At 38.4% G+C, this 24,728-nt stretch overlaps 1 protein-coding gene across 2 annotated transcripts in view; it reads left to right on the top strand.

Moving 5' to 3' along the window:
• MRS2 (magnesium transporter MRS2) overlaps positions 1-24,728 on the top strand; it is a 35,282-nt gene that overhangs the window by 6,895 nt on the left and 3,659 nt on the right. The window contains exons 5-10 of one of the 2 annotated variants that reach the window (XR_008664137.1): positions 8,801-8,974; positions 10,641-10,771; positions 11,219-11,335; positions 13,000-13,152; positions 13,626-13,743; positions 24,156-24,253. Coding sequence is in view for 1 of the 2 variants with exons in the window: in XM_055323068.1 (XP_055179043.1) it covers positions 8,801-8,974; positions 10,641-10,771; positions 11,219-11,335; positions 13,000-13,152; positions 13,626-13,743 (693 nt within the window). In the remaining variant the exon portion in view is untranslated. The remainder of the gene's footprint in view (positions 1-8,800; positions 8,975-10,640; positions 10,772-11,218; positions 11,336-12,999; positions 13,153-13,625; positions 13,744-24,155; positions 24,254-24,728) is intronic. The other variant, XM_055323068.1, reaches the window with a different exon arrangement.

The raw sequence follows: 24,728 nt of genomic DNA, 5'->3' as shown, positions 1-24,728 counted from the left end.
TTTAATCAGCAGTACTCATCACCTATATCCCCTGTCTTCCATCCACCTCCCCTCTGGTAACTATCAGTTCTCTATACTTAAGATTCTGTTTCTTGGTTTGTCTCCTTTTTTTGTCTTTTTTTTCTTTCTTTCTAACTTTGCTCCTTTGTTTTCTTTCTTAAATTTCATTTATAAGTAAAATCAGGGATCCCTGGGTGGCGCAGCGGTTTGGCGCCTGCCTTTGGCCCAGGGCGCGATCCTGGAGACCCGGGATCGAATCCCACATCGGGCTCCCGGTGCATGGAGCCTGCTTCTCCCTCTGCCTGTGTCTCTGCCTCTCTCTCTCTCTGTATGACTATCGTAAATTAAAAAATAAAATATATATATATATATATATGTAAAATCATATGGTATTTGTCTTTCTCTGACTTATTTCACTTAGCATTATACTCTCTAGCTCCATATCTTTGCAAATGGCAAGATTTCATTCCTTTTTGTGACTGAATAATATTCCATGGTACATGTATACCACATCTTCTTCATCTATTCATTGATCAATGGGTATTTGAGCTTCATATCTTGACTATGTAAATAATGCTGCTGTAAACATAGGGGAACATGTATCCCTTCATGTTTTGGTATTCCAAACATGAATATTTTGGTATTCTTTGGGTAAATATCCAGTAGTGCAATAACTGGATAATAGAGTGGTTCTATTTTTAAATTTTTGAGGAATCTCCATACTGCTCTCCACGGTGGCTGCTCTGGTTTGCATTCCCACCAACAGGGCAAAAGGCTTCCTTTTTCTCTACATCCTCACCAGCATCTGTTTGTGTGTGTGTGTGTGTGTGTGTGTGTTGTTGTTGTTGTTGTTGTTGATTTTAGCCATTCTGTGAGGTATGAGGTGGTAACTCAGTTTTAATTCACATTTCTCTGATAATAAGTGATAAGGAGTATCTTTTCATGTGTCTTTTGGCCATCTGGATTTGTTCTTTGGAGAAATGTCTGTTCATGTCGTCTCCCCACTTTTAATTGGATTATTTTGGGGGTGTTATATCAGTTCTTCATATATTTTGGATGCTAACCCTTTTATTTCTGTGTATGGTGTAAGAAAGTGGTCCAGTCTCATTCTTTTGGATGAGGCCATCCAGTTGTCCCAAACCATTTGTTGAAGAGATCGTCTTTTTTCCATTGGATATTCTTTCTTGCTTTGTCAAGATTAGTTGACCACATGGTTGTGGGCCCATTTCTGGGTTTTCTGTTCCTTTCCATCGATCAGTGTGTCTGTTTTTGTGCCAGTACCATACTGTCTTGATGACTATAGCTTTGTAATATAGCTTGAAGTCCAGAATTGTGATGCCCCCAGCTTTGCTTTTCTTTTTCTAGATTGCTTTGGCTATTCAGGGTCTTTTGTGATTCCATACAGACTTTAGGATTATTTGTTTTGGTTCTGTGAAAAATGCAGTTGGTATTTTGATAGGGATTGCATTAAATCTGTAGATTCCTTTGAGTAGTATAGACATTTTAACAATATTTGTTCTTCCAACCCATGAGCTTGAAATGTCTTTCTTCATGTCTTCAGTTTCTTTCATAGGTGTTCTATAGTTTTCAGAGTACAGATGTTTTACTTCTTTGGTTAGGTTTATTCCTAGGTATCGTATGGTTTTGGATGCAGTTGTTAATGGGATTGTTTTCTTATTTTCTCTTGCTGCTGCTTAATCATTGGTGTATAGAAATACAAGATATTTCTGTACGTTGATTTTTGTATTGTGTGACTGTTGAATTTGTGTATCAACTCTAGTAGTTTTTTGGTGGAATCTTTAAGGTTTTTTCTATATTTAGTATCGTGTCATCTGCAAATAGTGAAAATTTTACTTCTTCCTTACCAGTTTGGATGCTTGTATTCCTTTTTGTTGTCTGATTGCTATGGCCAGTACTTCCCACTACTGTATTGATTAAAAGTGGTGGGAGTAGACATCCTTGTCTTGTTCCTGATCTTAGGGGAAATGCTTAGTTTTTTGAGTATGGTGTTTGCTGTTTTTCATATATGGCCTTTTTATGTTGAGGTATGTTCCCTCTAATCTTACTTTGTGGAGGGTTTTTTATCACGAATGTACTTTGTTGAATGCTTTTTCTGCATCTATTAAAAAGATCATGTGGTTTTTATCCTTTCTTTTGTGGATGTGATGTATCACATTGATTGATTTGTGAATATTGAACCACCCTTAACATCCCAGGAGTAAATCCCATTTGATTGTGGCAAATGATTCTTTAATGTATTTCTAATGTATTTTTGGATTTGGTTTGCTAGTATTTTGTTGAGGATTTTTGAATCTGTGTTCATCAGAGATACTGGGCTATGGTTCTGTTCTTTCTTTGATAACTATCTGGTTTTGTCAGAGTGATAGTGCCTCATGAAATGAATTTGGAATTTTTTTTGTTTAGTTTTTTGGAATAGTTTGAGAGGAATGGATAATAATTTTTCTTTAAATGGTAGAATCTGCCTGTGAAGCCATCAGATTTCAGATTTTTGAATATTTGGAGTTTTTTGATTATTGATTTAATTTCGTTGCTGCTAATCAATCTGTTCACATTTTCTGTTTCACTTTGGGTAGATTGTATGTTTCTAGGAACTTACACATGTCTTCAAGATTGTCCAATTTGTTGATAGTTTTTTATAATACTCTTACAGTTTGTATTTTTGTGGTGTTATTTCTCCTCTCTCATTTGTGATTTTATTTATTTGAGTTCTTTTTTTCTTGATAAGTGTGGCTAGGTGTTCATTTTATTGTTCCCCTCCTCCACCCCGTTTCATTGATCTATTGTTTCTTTAGTTTCCGTATCATTTATTTCTGTTTTAATATTTATTATTTCCTTTTTCCTGCTGGCTTTCAGCTTTGTTACTCTTTTTATAGCTTCCTTAAGTATAAGATTAGATGGTTTGAGGTTTTTTTGTTTTTTGTTTGTTTATTTGTTTTTTGCTCCTTGAGATAGGCCTGTACTGCTATATACTTCCGGACTACTTTTGCTGTATCCCAAAGGTTTTTGAACCATTGTGTTTTCATTTTCTTTTGTTTCTATGTACCTTTTTATTCTTTTATTTCCTGTTTGACCCATTCATTGTTTTAGTAGCGTATTATTTAAACTTCATAAATTTATGTTCTTTCCAGGTTTTTTCTTCTGGTTGATTTCCAGTTTCATAGCATTGTGGTCAGTGAAGATGCATAGTATAACCTCGGTCTTTTTTAATTTGTTGAGGCTTGTTTTGTTGCCTAAAATATCTATTCTGGAGAATGTTCCATGTACACTTGAATGTGTATTTTGTTGTTTTAGGATAGAATGTTCTGTATATATCTGTTAGATCGATCTGGTCCAATGTGTCATTTAGATTTACTGTTTCTTTGTTGATTTTCTGTTTGGATTATCTGTCCATTGATATAAGTGGGGTGTTGTCCCCTACTGTATTATATAATCAATAGTAAGCATAAAGGAAGTATTTGGGTGCTCCCATATTGGGTGCATATTTATAATTGTTATATCTTCTTGTTCGATTGTCCTTTTTATGATTATATAGTGTTCTTCTTTGTCTCATGTTATAGTCTTTGTTTTAAAATCTATTTTTTTAAAATCTATTTTTTCCTATAAAAGTATTGCTACTCTGACTTTCTTTTTACTTCCATGTGCACGATAAATACTTTTCCATCCCTTCACTTTTAATCTGCAGGTGTCTGGGTCTAAAATGAGTCTCCTGGGGGATCCCTGGGTGGCTCAGGGGTTTGGCGCCTGCCTTTGGCCCAGGGTGTGATCCTGGAGACCTGGGATCGAGTCCCGCGCCGGGCTCCCGGCATGGAGCCTGCTTCTCCCTCTGCCTGTGTCTCTGCCTCTCTCTCTCTCTATGTCTATCATGAATGAATAAATAAATCTTTAAAAAAAATAAAATAAAATGAGTCTCCTGTAAGCAGATAGATTGGTCTTGTTTTTTTTAGCCACTCTGATATCCTGTGTCTTTTGATTGGGGTGTTTAGTCCACTTACATTCAAAATAATTATTGGTAGAAATGTATGTATGCCACTTTATTACTTGTTTTGCGGTTGTTTCGCAAGATTTTTTCTGATTCTTTCTTGTCTTTCATGGTTTGCTGGGTTTCTTTAGTGATGTACTTAGAGTCCTTTATTTTTTACATATCTGTAATTGGTTTTGATTTGCAGTCATCATTACGTTCATATTTAACTTCTACATATTGCTGTCTTTATTAACTTGATGTTCATTTAATTTTGGAACCATTCTTTACTCTTCTCCTTGCCATGTTTTAGGTATATGATGTCTTATTTTACATCCTTGCATTTTGTGAGTTCTTGACTGATGTTTATTTTTTTTACGAAAATACTCATTTTTAGTGCTTTTGTGTTTCTGAACTTCATATTGTCCTTTTTGGTCTTTCCTTTGCACTCAAAGATTCCCCTTTAATATTTCTTGCAGGCCTAGTTTAGTTGTCATGAACTCCTTTAGTTTTGTTTCTCTGGGAAACTTTCACTTACTCTTCTGAATTATAGCCTTGTTGGATAAAGTATTTTGGGCTGTAGGTTTTTCCCATCCAGCATTTTGAATATATTATGCCACCACTTTGTCTTGGAAAGTTTCTGCTGAAAAATCTGCTGATAGTTTCATGAGGTTTCCATATGTAACCATCATCTTTGTCTTCTGCATTTTATACTTTTTATCACTGTATTTTGTCATTTTAATTACAGTGGTGTGGATATGCCTTTGTTGATTTTGTTTGGAATTCTCTGTGCCTCCTGAATCTGGATATCTGTTTCCTTCCCGAATTAGGGAAGTTTTCAGCTATTATTTCTTCAACTAAATTGTCTACCCTCTTTTCCCTCTCTCCTGGGACTTCTACAATATGAATATTATTAAGTTTGATGGAGTCACTGAGTTCCTAAGTCTCTTCTATTGCATAATTCTTTTTCCTCTCTTTTGTTCAGCTTGATTATATTACTGTGTCTTCTAGGTCATTAATTCATTTGCTTCTTCCAGTCTGCTATTTATTCTGTCAAGTGAAATGTTTCTCATTTCATTTATTGATCCCTTTATCTCTTTATTATTCCTCATCTCATTAAGGATCTCATTGATGTTCTCTACTCTTTTCAAGTTCAGTGAGTATCCTTCTGATCATTGTTTTAAATTCTCCATCAGGCATGTTATCTATATCTGTTTTGCTAAGATCGCTGGCTGTGTCCTTGTCCTTTCATTTAGGATAAATTCCTCTGTCTTCTCATTTTGTCTAAGTCTCTATGCCTATTTCTGTGTGTTAGGAAAGTCAGCTGTGTCTTCTATTCTTTAAAATAATGGCCTTATAAAAAAAAAAAAAAGGTTCTGTAGTTCCCTGCAGCACAGTGTCCCCATGTTCCAGGGCCTGGCACTTCTGGGAGTATCTCCAGTATGTGCTGGGAGAGCTCTGCTATTGTGTCCTGGCCACTTTATCCTTCAGGCCAGTTGTCTGTAGAGGCTTTCTTTGCCTGTTGTGGACAACATTTGGTCCCTGGTCTGAATGTGGCACATTTTAACTAGGTGAGCTCTGGTCGTCTTGTGAAATGAGAACTGTTGCTACTGCTATGGGAACCCAGGCCTTGCAAAACTCCTGAATCAGGAGATGTGGGTATAAGCAGGGGTTTGGGCTGGTCTTCTGAGGGGCGAGGGGTGGTGCTGTGCTTGGACTGAGGCAAGTGTGACTGAGCCTGTTCCACCAGCACGTGGGGTGGTGAGATTTGGTGTAAAGTCAGGTAGAGAGGGTCAGCATTTTTCACAGAAGTAGAACAAATAATCCTAAAATTTCTATGGAACCACAAAAGATCCCAAATAGTTAAAGCAGTCTTTAAAAAGAAAAGCTGGAGGCCTCACATTCCCAGATATCAAGATATATTACATAGCTACACAGTATAGAATTGGTACAAAAGTAGACACATAGATCAGGAATAGAATAGAAAACCCAGAAACACCCATGATTATATGGTCAATTAATCTTCAACAAGGAGGCAAGGATATGCAGTGGGGAAAAATGGCAGTTTCTGCAACAAACGGTGATGGAAAGCCATTTAGCCTCATTCAAAAGAATGAAACTGGCCCACCTTCTTATACCATACACAAAAGTAAACTTAAGGGATGCCTAGGTGGCTCAAGGGTTGAATGTCTGCCTTTGGCTCAGGTTGTGATTCCATGGTCCTGGGATCAAATCTATGATCTCTGCCTCTCTCTCTGTGTCTCTCATGAATGAATAAATAAAATCTTAAAAAAAACCGGGACGCCTGGGTGGCTCAGTGGTTGAATGTCTGCTTTCAGCTTAGAGAGTAATACTGGGATCCGGGATTGAGTCCTGCATCGGACTTCCTGCGAGGAGTCTCCTTCTCCCTCTGCCTGTGTCTCTGCCTCTCTTTGTGTGTCTCATGAATAAATAAATCTTTAAAAAATAAATAAATAAGTAGAATCTTAAACTGGATTAAGGACCTAAATGTGAGATCTGGAACCATAAGCATCCTAGAAGACAGCACAGGCAGTAATGTGTCTGACACAGGCTGTAGCAACATTTTCCTAGATATGTCCCCTGAGACAAGGGAAACAAAAGCAAAATAAAGTATTGGGACTACATCAAAATGAAAAGATTCTGTACAGGAAAAAAAAAATCAAAACTAGAAGACAACCTACAGAATGGAGAAGATATGTGCAAATGACATATCCCATAAAGAGTCTCCAAAATATATAAAGAACTTACACAGCTCAATGCCAAAGAAAAACCCAAATCCAATTACAAAAGAAGCAGAAGACATGGACATTTCTCTAAAGAAGACATCTAGATGACCAACAGACACATGAAAAGATGCTCATCATCACCTGTCATCAGGGAAATGCAAATCAGAACTACAATGAGGTATCACCTCACATTGATCAAAATGGTAAAACCAGTAACACAGGAAACAACAGGTGTTGGCGAGGATGTGGAGAAAAAGGAACCTTAGTGCACTGTTGATGGGACTGTAAACAGTGCAGCTGCTGTGGAGAACAGTATGGAGGTTCCTCAAAAAATTAAAAATAGGGCAGCCCCGGTGGCTCAGCGGTTTAGCGCAGCCTTCGGCCCGGGGTGTGATCCTGAAGACCCAGGATCGAGTCCCACATCGGGCTCCCTGCATGGAGCCTGCTTCTCCCTCTGCCTGTATCTCTGCCTCTCTCTCTCTCTGTATGTCTCTCATTAATAAAGAAATAAAATCTTTAAAAAAAAATTAAAAATAGAACTACCCTATGATCCAGTAATCACACTACTGAGTATTTACGCAAAGAGAATGTAAACACTAATTTGAAAAGATCTATGCACCCCTCTGTTTATTGTAGCATTTTTTTTTTTACAATAGCTAAATTATAGAAGCAACCCAGGTGTTCACCAATAGATGAGTCCTTAAAGTGTGCTGTATACACACACACAATGGAATGAATGTTAGCCGTAAAAAAAAACATGAAATCTTGCCATTTGCAACAACATGGACAGAGCTAGAAAGTATAATACTAAGTGAAATGAAATAAATCAGAAAGACAAATACCGTATGATTTTTCATTTATGTGGAATTTAAGAAACAGACAATAAAAACAATATTCTTAACTCTAGAGAACAAACAGGTGTTCACTAAAGGGGAGGTGGGTGGGGGATGGGGGAAACAGGTGAAAGGAATGAAGAGTATACTTATCACGATGAGCACGGAGTAATGTATAGAATTGCTGAACCACTGTGTTGTACACCAAAGTTGATAGAATACTGTTAAGTGTACTGGAATTAAAATAATTTTTCTTGCCCCTGATCATTTTTACAAAAATTATCTCTCAAAAAAAAAATTATCTCTCATGAAGAGAGAAGTGTCTGATAATGTAAATTTAGCAGAATGTTAATTGTACAATCTAAATGATATGTATATAGGTATTCATTGCATAGTTTTTCGATTTTTCTGTATAAAAGTCTTCATAATATGTTGGGGGAAAATGTGAAAAATCTCTAATATTTATATCACTAATACAGTGGCCACAAGTTACTTTCCTAACTTAAAGGACGTCAGTCTTGGGATCCCTGGGTGGCGCAGCGGTTTGGCGCCTGCCTTTGGCCTAGGGCGTGATCCTGGAGATCCGGGATCGAGTCCCACATCGGGCTCCCGGTGCATGGAGCCTGCTTCTCCCTCTGCCTATGTCTCTGCCTCTCTCTCTCTCTCTTTCTGTGACTATCATAAATAAATAAAAAATTTAAAAAGAAAAAAACTCTTTAAAAAAAAAAAGGCGTCAATCTTCAATAAATTTTAATTTCTTGGTGTTCTAAATTAGAGCACTGAGGCTGTGTTTTAGCTTTATAGTTTGAAGTTAGCTTAATATGTTTTGGTGACATTTTAAAAAGACAACTTTCCCATTTCAGCCAAAGTAATCATGACTAAACAGTCTTTTCCAAAAGTCTACCAAATATGTAACTAAGAAAACATTACCGTGTTTTTTTTTTTATTGTTCCCTGTTGGTTTCCTGATTACCCTGGAATTCTTAATATGTAGTTTTATTCTAGTGCTGTTGAGAGTGCATTAGAAGTACATATATTTTAGGCTTCCTTTCTTTAAAAACAAAATGTATATATTGTGTATGTATATATATAATTTTTTTAATTAACAGGATTTAGTTGAGGCTTAACCCAAAATTAAAACCGTATTAAACTCTATTTTATAAATATTATTTTCCTATAGCTCCACACCTTGCATGTGCATGTGTATGTATGTATATATAATTTTTTTTTAATTTCTTACAGTATTTGAAAGCTGTGATAACTCCAGAGTGTCTTCTGATACTAGATTATCGTAATTTAAATTTAGAGCAGTGGCTGTTCCGGGAACTCCCTTCACAGTTGGCTGGAGAAGGACAACTTGTCACATACCCTTTACCTTTTGAGTTCAGGGCTATTGAAGCACTCCTACAATATTGGGTAAGCCTATTTTTATTTAGCTTCTTGAATTTGTTGTTGTTTTAAAATGCTCCTGAGAAGGAAGATAAGTTGGTATCAATGGCACCTTCCCTAACCACACCCTACCTCCAAACAAAAACATCTGTAAGGGTCCTGTGTGGAGAAAGTACATGCATAAGCTCTATGATCTAATCAAATAGATCTGAGATCTATTTGGTAGAGTTTATAGAGTCTCTTTGAGAGTCATAATGTTCAGTTAAGCATGTTTTAAATTGGCTGTCCTTTGTACAATTTTGATAAGTATTTTAGGAGTGATAATTCAGAATACTTCCTAAATATGATAGAACATATCAAGAAAGTTTCAAATGTGTTCCATCTTATTCTGTAACTAAATTGTATATTGTAAAACTGCACACACATAAACATTATAGCTCAAGTCATTCTAATACTTTCCACATTACTCTTTAATATGTGTATATAATCTTTTGAGACAGCTAGATGATGCCACTGTTTGAGACCTACTTGGACATAGGAACTGTGTATAATTCTTGTGATTCCCTCATTGTGTTGATAATTACTGGGTATCTGAGGACCCTGTCAGGCTCTGAATGACAATGGTCACTGTCATCCTGGCCCCCGCAAATTGGTCATTATCTTTCTTCTCCCTAGTAGTCAGGATAGTACTGTGCAGGAACCGCCTGAATGCAACAGTTGGTTCTAGGAGCATACTGACAGAGTGGGCAAAGGAAGCAGGTAAAGTGGGTGAGGATGGAGTGAACCTGGGACCTTTCTCTTCTGTCTGCCCTGCTGTACCGAGGGAGTAGGAATTGGCTTCATTCGGTTCACTCGGTTTCATGAAGCAGGAGCACCCGCTAGTACCAGCCAAGGAGATGGGGACTACTTGGAGCACAGTTACTAAAGGGAAAAATGCAGAGGAGGGAAAGAAGAGAAGATGCAACCAGTGGTCAGTGACAGTCTGCATAGGCCGAATAAGCTCTTGGGCTCATGCTGAGACAAACAGTACATATTGGAATTGATGCCATTATTTGATTAATCACTGCTTCATTCTCTTAGGCTATTCACCAACAGGTATGAAAATATTTCAGTATTCTAACAACCGGTATAGCTGTATCAGTGCTTTCCTGCTGAATGTCTACCATGCCTGAATTTACTTGAATAACAAGTATACTTTCTTTTTTTTGAATAATAAGTATACTTTTGACTTGATGCCGATTTATTTCTTAAAGTCCCAAGTTATGTTTTGGTTTTCAGAAGAGGTTTTTTTATATATAGAAATTTTGAACTATATTCTGTTTACAAAGAACATAGGTATTATTTACCAAATGTGAAGTATATATTTTAACCATGGAATGGCAGGTTTTATTTTAATTAATCAATCTTGCATTCTTTTCATAATAAATGTATGTGAGGCAAACTCTTATGAGAGTTAATGCCCTGTCAACCAAATGCAAGCCTGGCAACGTTATGCAAGGTTATCTTTTAACCTGGTTGGTAGATCCAGTTTTTTAATCATCTGAAGTAGGCATTCCAGCAATGACCATGTTCTGAAACATTACCAGCCTTCTTAGTTATTACAGACTTCTGTGTTTCATCAGAGGATCCACTGATCCTGAATATTCTAAAAAAGACTGTTTTGATTCTTATGAAAGGTCATATTGTTATCTAGATCAGCTCTCTTCAGGGGAAACTCAGCATTCTGCAGCCCCTGATCCTTGAGACACTGGAAGCCTTAGTGGATCCCAGACATTCTTCTGTGGACAGAAGCAAACTCCACATCCTACTACAGAATGGCAAGAGGTAACTCTGGATGTTCACCAACTTGGGAGGTAGACACAAACATCTTAGACTTCTCTTTTAGCTGTTCTAACAGCATAATGCATAGCATTAACTCAGATACAAAATAAATATGATTATTCCCTGTTTTAAAAATACCAATTAGTCTTACTAATGTAATGACTTTCTAACTTTGTGCCTTCAAAGTAGGAAAGTAGCCTCGGTGGGCACATAGACTAATGTTTATTGAAAAGCTATTTTGCATGAAATGCTCTGTCAGGGTCTTTATTTTTGGTATGGGAATTGATTTTGATATTTACTATGCACATGAACAATTTTTTTATAAGTCAGTGTTTACCATGAACATATAGGTGGATCTACTTGATAAGGTATTTTAAAAAGGTACTTTTCTTCTAGGGAAATATGTGTATAAGTTTGTTATTGATCATTTCTATACAACTACTCTTATAGTCTGTCAGAGTTAGAAACCGATATTAAAATTTTCAAAGAGTCTGTTTTGGAGATCTTGGATGAAAAAGATTTGCTGGAAGAGCTCTGCCTAACAAAGTGGACTGACCCCCAAGTCTTGTAAGTATTATGTCATCATGCTATGTTGCCTGTTTGCCTAGGATCAGTCTTCTATCTTCTTCAAGATGGTTTTTCTTGGAGAATGGAATATTTTCTCCAGATTAGAAAATACAGGCACTTTTTATCTCCAGTTGTTTTTACTATTTCTGCATATGTATGGCCTCCAATTCAGTTTAATGAGGATATATTGTTTACTGTATACACAGCTGTATACACCCACTGTGCTGGGCTGTGATGAATATAAACACTCCATTACCTTTATCTTCAAGGAACTGACCACCACAGTGTCACGACATCTACCTGAATAACTTAACCTAGGGAACATAGTGGAAGAGAGGGAAGGCTACTCATGTGGGGACAGGGGTGGGGAGTGAAGGAAGGTAAGACACTGGCATATATTCTGTAACTTTGGTCTAATGTAAAAATGCTTATCTTATAAAACTTTTCTCTCTCACGGAATTAGAAGTCGTTTACTCTTATGTGCACTCAATATTTAACTCAAGTTAAATGTTTTTTAAGTATTCAAACTATTTCATTTTTGTTCTTTGTAGACAGTGTTAGAAATTAATGGAGATACCATTGTAATGTATATAGCTTTCACAATCTGTACATATTTTTTTAAGCATTTTGGGGTATTCATTATTTAGATTCTATTCTGATAAGGAAAAATTAAGATTAAAGGGCTATTGTAGGGACATCTGGGTGCCTCAGCAGTTGAGTGCTGCCTTCAGCTCAGGGTGTGATCCCAGAGTTCTGGGATCAAGTCCCACATCGGGCTCCCTGAGAGGAGCCTGCTTCTCTCTGCCTATGTCTCTGCCTTCTCTTTGTGTCTCTCATGAGTCAATAAATAAAAATCTTTTAAAAAAATTTAAACTATTATATAGCTGATAGATATAGTAGTAGAAACTTTTTAAAGGTTTATCTGTTTATTCATAAGAGACAGAGAGAGGCAGAGACATAGGCAGAGGGAGAAGCAGGCTCCTTGCAGGGAGCCCACTTTGGGACTTGATCCTGGAACTCCGGGATCACATCCTGAGCCAAAGGCAACACTCAAATCCTGAGCCACCCAGGCACCTCCAGTAGTAGAAACTTGAACACACTTGTAACTCTTGTTTACTTTGCCTATTAGGCCAATCTGTGTCTAATATACTTTATGATAATAAGTGTCTTTCACAGAGTACTACTTATTCTCTGTGGTAGGGTGGTAGTGGGAATAAGGGACTCAAAGTGACTTTTGAGATCATTCAGGTACATTTTTTTTTCATATATGAAAATGACATTATGTTCCTACCTTGGAAAGGAAATGCTCTTTGTTTGTTTTTAGTTTTATCTTATTTTCACCAATTTGCCCTTATTCACCAGCATTTACCAATCTGGGTTTTACTGTAAACTGTAAACTCATGCACCTGTGCATGAGAATCCCTTTACTTGGGGCTACTGAATACAGTAAGCCCAACTAGCCTGTACCCTCAACTTATTCTTTTTAGTGTTGAGGATCACTTGACAAAGCCACTCACTGATTGGCCTCAATCACAATGATAGAAAAGACAGGCCACTTTTTTCATTAGTAGTTGAATACTATAAACAGATTCAGAAAGCTTTTCGTACTAAATGTATGATGATGCATTGGGGGTATGTTAATTATATTAACTCTTTAATCGAAGTGAAAAGAGCAGTGCTGGAATTGACCATGCAGAAGAGATGGAATTGCTGTTGGAAAACTATTACCGATTAGCTGACGATCTTTCCAATGCAACACGGGAACTCAGGGTACTGATTGATGATTCACAAAGCATTATATTCATCAATCTGGACAGGTAAGAAAGCATTCTATAGGGGATCCCTGGGTGGCGCAGCGGTTTGGCGCCAGCCTTTGGCCCAGGGCCCGATCCTGGAGACCCGGGATCGAATCCCACGTCAGGCTCCTGGTGCATGGAGCCTGCTTCTCCCTCTGCCTGTGTCTCTGCCTCTCTCTCTCTCTGTGTGTGTGACTATCATAAATAAATAAAAATTAAAAAAAAAAAAAAAAAAAAAAAAAAAAAAGAAAGCATTCTATAGAACAATCAGTAAATATATTCTTTTAAAATAATTCTAAAGTGATAAAAACTTTGAAGGAACTCTCATTTTGGAAGGAGTTATACCATCATTATCACCTGTAAATGCAACATGGAAGTATGTCCTTTTTTAAAGGTGTAGATTTAATCTGTGGGGTCTTTAATAGATTATTTGGTGAATTTGTTGTGTACACTTAGTGGGCCCTTCTGATCTGAGTAGATGTTCTCCTCTCCAGCCACCGTAACGTGATGATGAGATTGAATCTACAGTTGACCATGGGAACCTTCTCTCTTTCTCTCTTTGGACTAATGGGAGTTGCTTTTGGAATGAATTTGGAATCTTCCCTTGAAGAGGTGAGACTATTATTTCAATAATCTAGGGATTATTTTTTTGTTTTGAAGATCATTTTTTTAATCTTTTTTTTTTTTAAAGATTTATTTGTTCATGAGAGAGAGAGAGAGAGAGAGACAGGCAGAGGGAGAAGCAGGCTCCATGCCGGGAGCCTGATGCGGGACTTGATCCTGGGTCTCCAGGATCAGGCCCTGGGCCTAAGGCAAGCGCTAAACTGCTGAGCCACCCAGGGATCCCGAAGATCATTTTTTTAAAATAGATTTTAAGAGGCACCTGGCTGGCTCAGTCAGTAGAGCATGCAACTCTTGATCTTGGGATTGTGGGTCTGAGCCCCATGTTGAGAATAGAGATTATTTAAAAATAAAATCTTCTAAAAAATGGATTTTAAAAGGAGTTTTAACATGTATACACCCTTAGTGAATTAAAATGTATACTCTAATTTACTCAAAATTCAAGCAGTATTTTTAGACCCTGTTGTAACATAAATAGAACTGTAGCTGTGTTTGCCTCATGTTTCTCAAAAAATGAGGCCATGCGTGGGAAAGGTTTGACAAGACAGTATTACACTGTGAAGCAGTGGTCTTGCAGGATCATACTGTGTGTCTGTGGTGATGCAGGATTGGACTTTGAGGCATGCTTGGGCAGAATGGCACCAAAAGGCACTGATAATGCAGGATCACACCATGAGATGGTGCTTATGCAGAATCATGCAATGAGGTGGTGGTAAGCAGAATTTCACTGTGAGGCCATGCTAATGAAGAACTCTTTTTTCTAATTCTCATGTGCCAGGCATTGGTAGTTTACTTCCTTTATTTGGTTCAGTGAGAACAGAGCTCTGAGATGGATGTGTTATCCCTACTTTATAGATGAGAAAATAGGCTCAGGAAACTGAAGTGATTTACTCAGGGGCACAATGCTATAAAATCACAGTTGTGGGGGATCCTTGGTTGGCGCAGCGGTTTAGCGCCTGCCTTTGGCCCAGGGCGCGATCCTGGAGACCCGGGATCGAATCCCACGTCGGGCTCCCGGTGCATGGAGCCTGCTTCACCCTCTGCCTGTGTCTCTGCCTCTCTCTCTCTCTCACTGTGTGCCTATCATAAATAAATAAAAAATTTAAAAAAATTATTAAAAAAAAATCACAGTTGTGATCTGAGCCCAAGACTTACACTCTACATTTTGCTGCCTTTCATTTCACCTTAATATAATATAAGCTGCCAGAGTTCTTAATGTCATCAAAGCCTGGTTTTTCAGAAAATATTTTACTATAGGATTTCTAGAAAAAAGGGCAGCCCAGGTGGCTCAGTGGTTTAGCTCTGCCTTCAGCCCAGGGTGTGATCCTGGAGACCCGGGATCAAGTACCACATCGGGCTCCCTGCATGGAGCCTGCTTCTCCCTCTGCCTGTGTCTCTGCCTCTCTCTCTCTCTTTCTGTGTCTCTCATGAATAAATAAATAAAATCTTAAAAAAAAGAAAATAATATGTATTCAACACACTCTGGCTCTGTGTCCTTATTAATCTTTTTCCTTAATTTTATTTAAATTAATTAACATAGTGTATTACTAGTTTCAGAGGTAGAGGTCAATGATCGTCAGTTGCATAGAATACCCAGTGCTCATCATATCACGCACCCTCCTTCATGCCCATCACCCAGTTACCCCATCCCTCCAGCTACCCTTAGTTTGTTTCCTAGAGTTAAAAGTCTCTTATGCTTTGTCTCCCTGATTTTGTCTTATTTTATTTTTCCCTCCCTTCCCCTATGATCCTGCTTTGTTTCTGAAATTCCACATATGAGATCATATAGTATTTGTCTTTCTCTGACTGACTTCACTTAGCATAATACCCTCTAGTTCCGTCCATGTTGTTGCAAATGGCAAGATATCTTTTTTTGATGGCTGAGGAATATTCCATTGTGTGTGTGTGTATGTGTATACACACACACCACATCTTCTTTATGTATTCATCTGTCGATTGTGTCCTCATTAATCTAAAAGATCTGTTCTCTGTCTCTTTGGCTGTCATCCTACTTGAACCCATGTTGTCTCTTATTAGGATCACTCTTCACTTCTGAAAAGTGATCTGTAAAAGAAGCTGATCTTGATGGTCACTCTTCTGTGAAATATTCAGTGGTTTCTGATGCCCTTAAAGATCCAGACTCCTTGGCCTGAAGGGCTCTTCCTGGCATGTGTGCCGACATCTCCATGCTGAAGTCAGCTGTCTTGCTCTTGCTATAGGTGTTGCATCAGTATTTCTTCACAGGTATGCTTCCTCCTGACACAGCCCCCTCAGCTCCCACTTCCTCTGCCTGGCTAGCTTCTGCTTACCTCTCACGTCTCAACTTGTGTGCTGCTTCCGAGGAGAATCTTGACTGAGGCACGATGTTAGTCATTTTAATGCTTTTTATGATATATGTAAAAGAAAAATCAATGCATTCATTCATCTTATAAACATTTTTTGTGTGTGTGTTTCTGCTATATACTGTGCACTGCTTTCAGCCCTGGGGAAATAGCAGTGAGTCCCTGCCCTCGTGGAGGTTATGTGTTTGTAGAGAGCAAACATACATACAATATGTTAGGTGGTAAATGCCATAAAGAAAAAGCACAGTGAAAAAACAGAGAATGTTCACAGGAGGTGAGATTAGGAGCATTTTAGAGATAGGGTGGTTAAGGAATGTCTTTCTGAGGAGATGACACTAGGAAGTGGGAAGGTCTGGGGGGAAAGTGTTCTAAGCCAAGGGAATACACACATAATTACTGGAGTGAATGGGAATGGGCTGTGCTTGTTCAAGGAGCAGCAAGGCTGGAGGAAGTAGGAGAGTGAGTCAGGAGTAGAGGTAGGAAACAAGGTCAGAGGGCAGACAAGTGGGAGATGAATTTGTAGAGCCTAGTAAGGGTTTGGATTTAATTTAAGTGTGCTGGGCATCTGTTAGGAGGCTGTTAAGCCTAAATGTAAGTTATTAAGTTCAGAAATAACCAAAAATTTTGTGCCATGTAGACCAACCCTGGAAATTCTCGGAAGGTAACTTCTAAAGACCTTTGTAGATTCTGCACTGTGTGACTACAGAACCCCTTTATACAAGTTCCTGTCATTCTCTTAGATCATTTTTGTTAGGAATAATGTTTTTGTATGTACTTTTTTTTTTTAAGATTTTATTTACTCATTCATGATAGGGGAAAGGGGGGCAGAGACACAGGCAGAGGCTTCATGCCAGGAGCCCGACGTGGGACTCGATCCCGGACTCCAGGATCACGCCCCGGGCCAAAAGCAGGCGCAGAACCACTGGAATCCCCTTGTATGTACTTTCTACAGGCTAACTTTTTTTTTTTCATTTTATATCTAAATATTTTCTCACTAAACGCGTATTTCTTTTTTAAAAGGACTTTTAGAAATTCCTCTCTGATACTGGCGGAATATGCAGTCCTAGGTGTAGAGCAACCCAGTTATAATGAGATGTAAGTGGTTCATGGTCAGTGGTCAGCTATGTGCTCAGTATGGGGTGATTGGCTCCCCTAGAACAAGATTCCAGTCAGTGTTTCATCAGTTACAAATTACATGTCTAGGTTACCTGAAAAGGAGCTCAGGCATGTTTATTAAATCCACAGATGTCAAAGTCTCTGCTTCTCTGTAGACAGCTTAGTATTGGCAATGGTCAGCCTTGGATAGGAAAAACTTTTTTTTTTTTTTTAGATTTTTATTTATTCATGAGAGATACAGAGAGAGAGACATAGGCAGAGGGAGAAGCAGGCTCCCTGCGGGGAGTCTGATGTGGGACTGGATCTCAGGATCCCAGGATCCCGAGATCATAATCTGAGCCAAAGGCAGATGCTCAACCACTATGTTACCCAGGCATCCCAGTTTTTACTTTTTAAGATATTTTCAGGCTGTTCTAAGAATAGTCAAAAAAAATGGCCATAGAAGCTTGGAGCAAATTCTTTAAACACCAACATTGTATCACATTCCCTCTCTCCTTCTATCTTTATCTACAGCCTTTTTTTCCTAAAACCACGTGAGAGTAAGCAACAGATGTGATGCCCCTTTACCTCTAAAGATTTCAGTATATGCTTCTTAAAAACATGGACATTCTTATACCTAACCACAGTGCAGATGTCAAAGTCGGGAAGCTGACATTGAAACAGTGCTGAAGGATCTGTGGACCTTATTCATGAGAGACGGCGGGGGGGGGGGGGGCGGCAGAGACACAGGCAGAGGGAGAAATGGGCTCCATGTAGGGACCCCAATGCGGGACCTGATCCCAGGTCTCCAGGATCAGGCCCTGGACCGAAGGCAGCACTAAACTGCTGACCACCTGCGCTACCCTTTTCATATCCTTTTAATAGATTCTGCCTATGCCTTGTGTCCGTGTGTTCTTTTGTTGAATCCCATCAGGAGGCATGTGACGTTTGTCTTTCCTCTCATTGGTGAAAACAACTTTGATCATTAGGTTAAGGTACTGTCTGCCAACTTTCTCTCCTATAAAGTTACTCTGTTTCTCTGTGGAACAAAGTATCTTGTAGGAAGATACTTTGAGACTATGTAAAAAATCCTGTTATTCATTAAATTTTCACCTTCTAGTTTTCACATGCCTCAGTTGATCCAAAATTAATTCATGCCTGTATCAAATATTACTGTCATAGTTACCAAATGGTGATTTTCTTTTTTAAGTTTTTATTTTAATTCCAGTAATTACAGTGTTCTGTTAGTTTCAGGTCTACAATATAGTGATTCAACACTTCCATCCACCACTTGATGTCCTCCTTATTCCCCACCTATTTCCCCCACACCCCATCCACCTCTCCTCTGGTACCATTAGGGCATATTCTGTGTAGTTAAGAGTATGTTTCTTGGTTTGTCTCCTCTTTTCCATTTGCTTATTTGTTTTCTTTCTTAAATGCCATTTATCGGGACACCTGGGTGGCTCAGCGGTTGAGCGTCTGCCTTTGGCTCAGGGTGTGATCCTGGAGTTCCAGGATCCAGTCCCACATCAGGCTCCCTGCATGGAGCCTGCTTCTCCCTCTGCCTGTGTCTCTGCCTCTCTCTGTTTCTCTCATGAATAAATAAATACAATTTTTTAAAAATTCCATTTATGAGTGAAATCATATGGTATTTGTCTTTCTCTATTTCACTTAGCATAATACCCTAGCTACATCCATGTCTGGCAAGTGGCAAGATTTTCATTCTTTTTTATGGATGAGTAATATTCCGTTGTATTTTATGTATTTACACACACTGTTTTTTAATTCATTCATCAATGGACACTTGGGTTGTTTACGTATCTTGGCTATTATACATAATGCTGCTATAAATATAAACACAGGGGTGCATGTATCCCTTTTGAATTACTGTGTTTGTATTCTCTGGGTAGATACCCAGTAGAGTGCTTGATGGTAAGGTGGTTCTATTTTTACCTTTTTTTTTTTTAAATATTTTATTTGTTTATTCATGAGAGACAGAGAAAGAGAGGCAGAACACAGACAAAGGGAGAAGCAGGCTCTATGCAGGGAGCCTGATGTGGGACTCGATCCCGGGTCTCCAGGATCACGCCCTGGGCTGAAGGCAGCGCCAAACTGCTGAGCCACCCTGGCTGCTCTATTTTTACCTTTTTGAGGAACCTCCGAACTGTTTTCCACAGTGGCCACACCAGATTGCGTTCCCACCAACAGTGCAGGAGGGTTCCTTTTTCTCCGCATCCTTACCAATACCTGTTGTTTCTTGTGCTGTTGGTTTTAGCCATTTTGATCAATATGAAGTGATACCTAATTATAGTTTTGATTTGCATTTCACTGATAATAGGTGATGATGAGCATCTTTTCATGAACCTGTTAGCCATCTGGGTATCTTCATTGTAGAAATGTCTGTTCCAGTCTTATTTTCTAATTAGATTATTGGGGTTTTGGGTGTTATTTTAGTTCTTCATATATTTTGGATACTAGCTCTTTTATCAAGTATATCATTTGCAAATATCCTCTCCCAATCTATAGGCTGACTTTTAGTTTTGCTGATTGTTTCCTGTGCTGTGCAGAAGCTTTTTATTTTGATGTAGTCCCAATAGTTTATTTTTGCTTTTGTTTCCCTTCCTCAGGAGACATATCTTGAAAGAAGTTGGTATGGCCAGTGTCAAAGAAGTTACTGCCTGTGCTCCTCTCTAGGATTTTTGTGATTCCAGGTCTCACATTTAGGTCTTTAATCCATTTTGAATTTATTTCTGTATATGGTGTAAGAAAGTGGTCCAGTGTCATTCTTTTGGATGAGGCTGTTCAGTTATCCCAAACCATTTGTTGAAGAGAGTATTTTTCCCGTTGGATATTATTTCCTCTTTTGTTGAAGATGACCTTTGTCAACTGACCATATAATTGTGGGTTTACTTCTGGATTCTCTCTTCTGTTCCATTGATCTTTGTGTCTGTTTTTGTATCAGTACCGTACTGTCTTGATGATTACAGCTTTGTAATATAACTTGAAGTCCAGAATTGTGATTCTTCCAGCTTTGGTTTTTCTTTTTCGACATTCCTTTGGCTATTTTGGGTCTTTGTGGTTCCATAAAAATTTTGGATTATTTATTCTAATTCTGAATAATGCTGTTGGTATTTTGATAGGGTTTGCATGAAATCTGTAGATTGCTTTGGGTAGTTATAGACATTTTAACAGTATTCTTCCAACCCATGAGCATAAAACGTCTTTCCATTTCTTTGTGTTGTCTTCAGTTTCTTTTATCAGTAGAGTTTTCAGAGTACGGGTCTTTATCACCTTTTTGGTTATGTTTATTCCTAGGTATCTTCTTATTTGGGGTGCAATTGTAAATGGGATTGTTTTCTTAGTTTCTCTTCTGCTTCATCATTGGTGTATAAAAATAGAACAGATTTCTGTACACTGATTTTGTATCCTGCAACTTTACTAATTCTTATATCAGTTCTAGCAGTTTTTTGGTGTAGTCTTTAGGGTTTTCTATATATAGTATCATGTCATTTGCAAATAGTGAAAATTTTACTTTTTCCTTGCCAATTTGGATGCCTTTATTTCTTTTTGTTGTCTAATTGCTGTACTTCCAGTACTGTGTTGAATAAAAGTGATGAGAGTGGACATCCTTGTCCTAGTCCTGATCTTGGGGGAAAAGCTTAGTTTTTTTTTTTTTTTAAGCTTAGTATTTTGAGTATGAGGTTTGCTGTGGGTTTTTCATATATAGTCTTTATTACATTGAGGTATTTTCCCTCTAAACCTACTTCGTGGAGGGTTTTTTATACTGAATCATTGTATTTTATTGAATGCTTTTTCTGCATCTGTTGAAATGATCATAAGGTTTTTATCCTTTCGTCTTGTTATGGTATATCATGTTGATTGATTTACATATACAGAACCACCTTGGCAACCCAGAAATAAATCCCACTTGATTGTGGTGAATGATTATTTTAATGTATTGTTGGATTTTGTTTGCTAGTATTTTATTGAGGTTTTTGCATCTGTGTTCATCAGAGATTCTGGCCTGTAGTTCTCTTTTTTATAGTGTCTTTGTCTGGTTTGGATGTCAGGGTAATGCTGGCCTCATAGAATGAATTTGGGAGTTTTTTTTTTTTTTAAGTTTTATTTATTTATTCAGTCAGAGAGAGCGAGAGAGGCAGAGACACAGGCAGAGGGAGAAGCAGGCTCCATGCAGGAAGCCTGACGCGGGACTCGATCCGGGTCTCCAGGATCACACCCTGGGCTGCAGGCGGTGCTAAACCACTGTGCCACCAGGCTGCCTGAATTTGGGAGTTTTCATTCATCTTCTATTTTTAGGAATAGTTTGAGAAGAATAGCTATTAACTCTTCTTTATATGTTTGGTAGAATTCATCTGTGAAGCCATCTGATCCTGGACTTTTGTTTGTTGGGAGTTTTTTTATTACTGATTCGATTTCATTGCTGGCAATTGGTCTATTAAGATTTCCTGTTTTTGCCTGATTCAGTTTTGGAATGTATTTGGGATGTGTTTCTAAGAATTTATCCATTTCTTATAGGTTATCCAAATTTTTGGCATATAATTTTCCAAAATATTCTCTTACAATTCTTTATATTTCTGTGATGGTTATTATTTCCCATTTTATTTCTGATTTTTTTTAATAGAGTCCTCTCTTTTTCTCTGTTTTTCTTTTTTTTTTTTAAGATTTTATTTATTTATTTATAGAGGCAGAGAGAGAGGCAGAGACACAGGCAGAGGGAGAAGCAGGCATCATACAGAGAGCCCAGAGAGCCTGACTTGGGACTTGATCTAGGGTCTCCAGGCTCACGCCCTGGGCTGCAGGCAGCGCTAAACCGCTGCACCACCGGGGCTGCCCTCTTTTTCTCTTTTTGATGAGTCTGGTAAAGGTATATCAGTTGTGTTGATCTTTTCAAATAACTAGCTCCTGGTTTCACTGATGTGTTCTACTTTTTTAGTTTCTATTTTATTTCTAATATTCTTTTCTTTCTTCTGATTTTTTGGTTTTGTTTGTTTTTCTAGCACCTTTAGGCATAAGGTTACATAGTTTGAGATTTTTCTTGCTTCTTGAAGTAGGCCTGTATTGCTATGAACTTTCCTCTTCGGACTGGTGTTGCTGCATCCCAAAGATTTTTGGATCATTGGTTTTTCATTTTCCTTTGTGTTCCTGTAATTTTCTTTATTTCCTCTGTGATTTCTTGGTTGACCCTTTTGTTGTTTAGTGGCATGTTATTTAACTGCCATGTATTTATGTTTGTTCCAGGTTTTTTCTTTTAGTTTTGTAGCATTGTGATCAGAAAAGATAGATGGTATGACTTAATTCTTTTTGAATTTGTTGAGGCCTATTTTGTGGCCTGATATGTGTTCTGTTCTTGAGAATATTCCATGTGCACTTGAAAAGGATGTATGCTGCTGTTGTAGGACGGAATACTCTGAAAGTATCTGTTAGATCCCTCTGGTCCAGTGTGTCATTCAGAGCCACTGTTTCCTTGTTGCTTCTCTGTTTGGGTGATCTATCCATTGATGTAAGTGCGATGTTAAAGTCCCCTGCTATTCTTGCATTACTATTGTACTTCCTTTATGTTTGTTATTAGCTGCTTTATGTATTTGGGTACTCCCTTGTTGGGTGCAGAAATATTTACAATTGTTATATCTTCTTGTTAGATTGTCCCTTTTTTTTTCTTTAATTTTTATTTATTTATGATAGTCACACAGGGGGAGAGAGAGAGAGGCAGAGACACAGGCAGAGGGAGAAGCAGGCTCCATGCGCCGGGAGCCCGAAGTGGGACCCGATCCCAGGTCTCCAGGATCGCGCCCTGGGCCAAAGGCAGGTGCCAAACCGCTGCGCCACCCAGGGATCCCTAGATTGTCCCTTTTATGATTATATAGTGTTCTTCTTTGCTTCTTGTTACAGTCTTTGTTTTAAAGTCTGTCGTTCCCCCCCTCCCCCCTCCCGATATAAGTATTGCTGCTCTGGCTTTCCTTTCACATCCATGTACATGTACATGAGAAACGCTTCTTCATCCTCTCCCTTTCATCTGCAGGTGTCACTCTAAGTCTGAAATGCACCTCTTGTAGGCAGCACACATATGGGTGTTGTTTTTTTAATCCATTCTATCACCCTCTATCTTTTGATTGGAGCATTTGGTCCACTTACATTCAGAGTAATTGTTGATATATGTGTACTTGTTGCCATTTGTTACTTGTTTACTGGGTTGTGTAGTGCTTCTGTGTTCTTTTTCCCTTGTTCTCTCCTCTCATGATCAGCTGGCTGGCTGTGGTGATAGACTTGGGTTCCTTTCTTTTTATTGTTTGCATATCTATGGCTGGTGGATTTGTGGTTACCACCGGTTGATATAGAACATCTTCTGCAGGTAGCCGTCTGTATTAAGCTGATGGTTGCCTAAGTTGAACCCTTTCTTTACTCCTCTCCCCTCCATATTTTAGGGATATGATGTCACACTTTACATCCTTTTATTTATTATATCCTTTGACTGATTTCTACTTATTAGACTTATTTCTACTGCTTTTGTGTTTCCTACATTTCATACTCTCATCACTTATGGTCTTTCATTTCCACTCTAAATGTGGAATAGCCCCTACAGGTCCTTTCTTCCTAGAGGAATCCCCCAAGATCTCGGTCTCTCCAGGACACTCTCAGAGCTGAGTGAACAGCTCACCTGCTGTATGCCCCAGACGGTCTTCAGACTGCTGCTTCTGTGCTTCATCTTCCCAGGCTGTTCTTTGTGTTGTCTCTTTAATGGTAGGGATTCAGTTTCCTCTCACCCTCTCAGCTGTCTTAAAGTTGAGCCTGCTGATTTTTAAAATCCAGGTTTTAAGTCCTGTTGATTGTAAGAACTCACAGAATTCAGCCCCTTTGGTTTTCAAAGCCAAATGTTATGGGGATTCATCTTCCCCTGCAGGTTCCCCAGCATGATAGTCTGATTCTCTCCCTTCTCTGTTTTGGCAGGCTCCTCCCTCTCATGGACAGCTCCACAGAACCTAGTGTTCTCATCTGGAGGTTTCATTTAGCTCCCCACCGTGGCTCTGCACTTCCTTCCCTCTCTGGTATGGCTTCCTCTCCCATTTCCTTGTGGAGTTTGTTCTGCCAGTCGTCAGGCCATTTTCTGGGTTATTTACACTAATGTGTTATCTAGTTGTACCTGTGATATGAGGCAAGCTTTGGGTCCTCTTGCTATGCCATCTTCCCATAATTTCTTCACATATATGGAATTTGGAGCTTGGTTGGAACTTAACCTCTCTAGTTAATCACATTTTGGCATTCCCAGATTTTTATTCATAGGTGAATTATAGAACCAGTCTATAGCAAAGAAGGTAGTAATCTGTTCTAAATCTCATTTAAATATAATTTTTACTTAATAAACTAGGGTCCTCTTTTTGGATAACTGGAAATGTGTTCCCTGAAAAACAGTTAACTCATGTTAGCACTTGTCTTCCTGATACATATGTCTAACTTCATGTTCCAAAGCAATGGGTTTCTCTTTCATAGAGGGTATGCACTTGCACTGGGGAGAACTAATCA

This window comes from Nyctereutes procyonoides, unplaced genomic scaffold (genome assembly GCF_905146905.1).
Source record: "Nyctereutes procyonoides isolate TBG_1078 unplaced genomic scaffold, NYPRO_anot_genome, whole genome shotgun sequence".
Taxonomy (NCBI): Eukaryota; Metazoa; Chordata; class Mammalia; order Carnivora; family Canidae; genus Nyctereutes; species Nyctereutes procyonoides.
The sequence above is the reverse complement of the archived record's forward strand: the minus strand, read 5'-3'. Positions and strand labels throughout refer to the sequence as shown.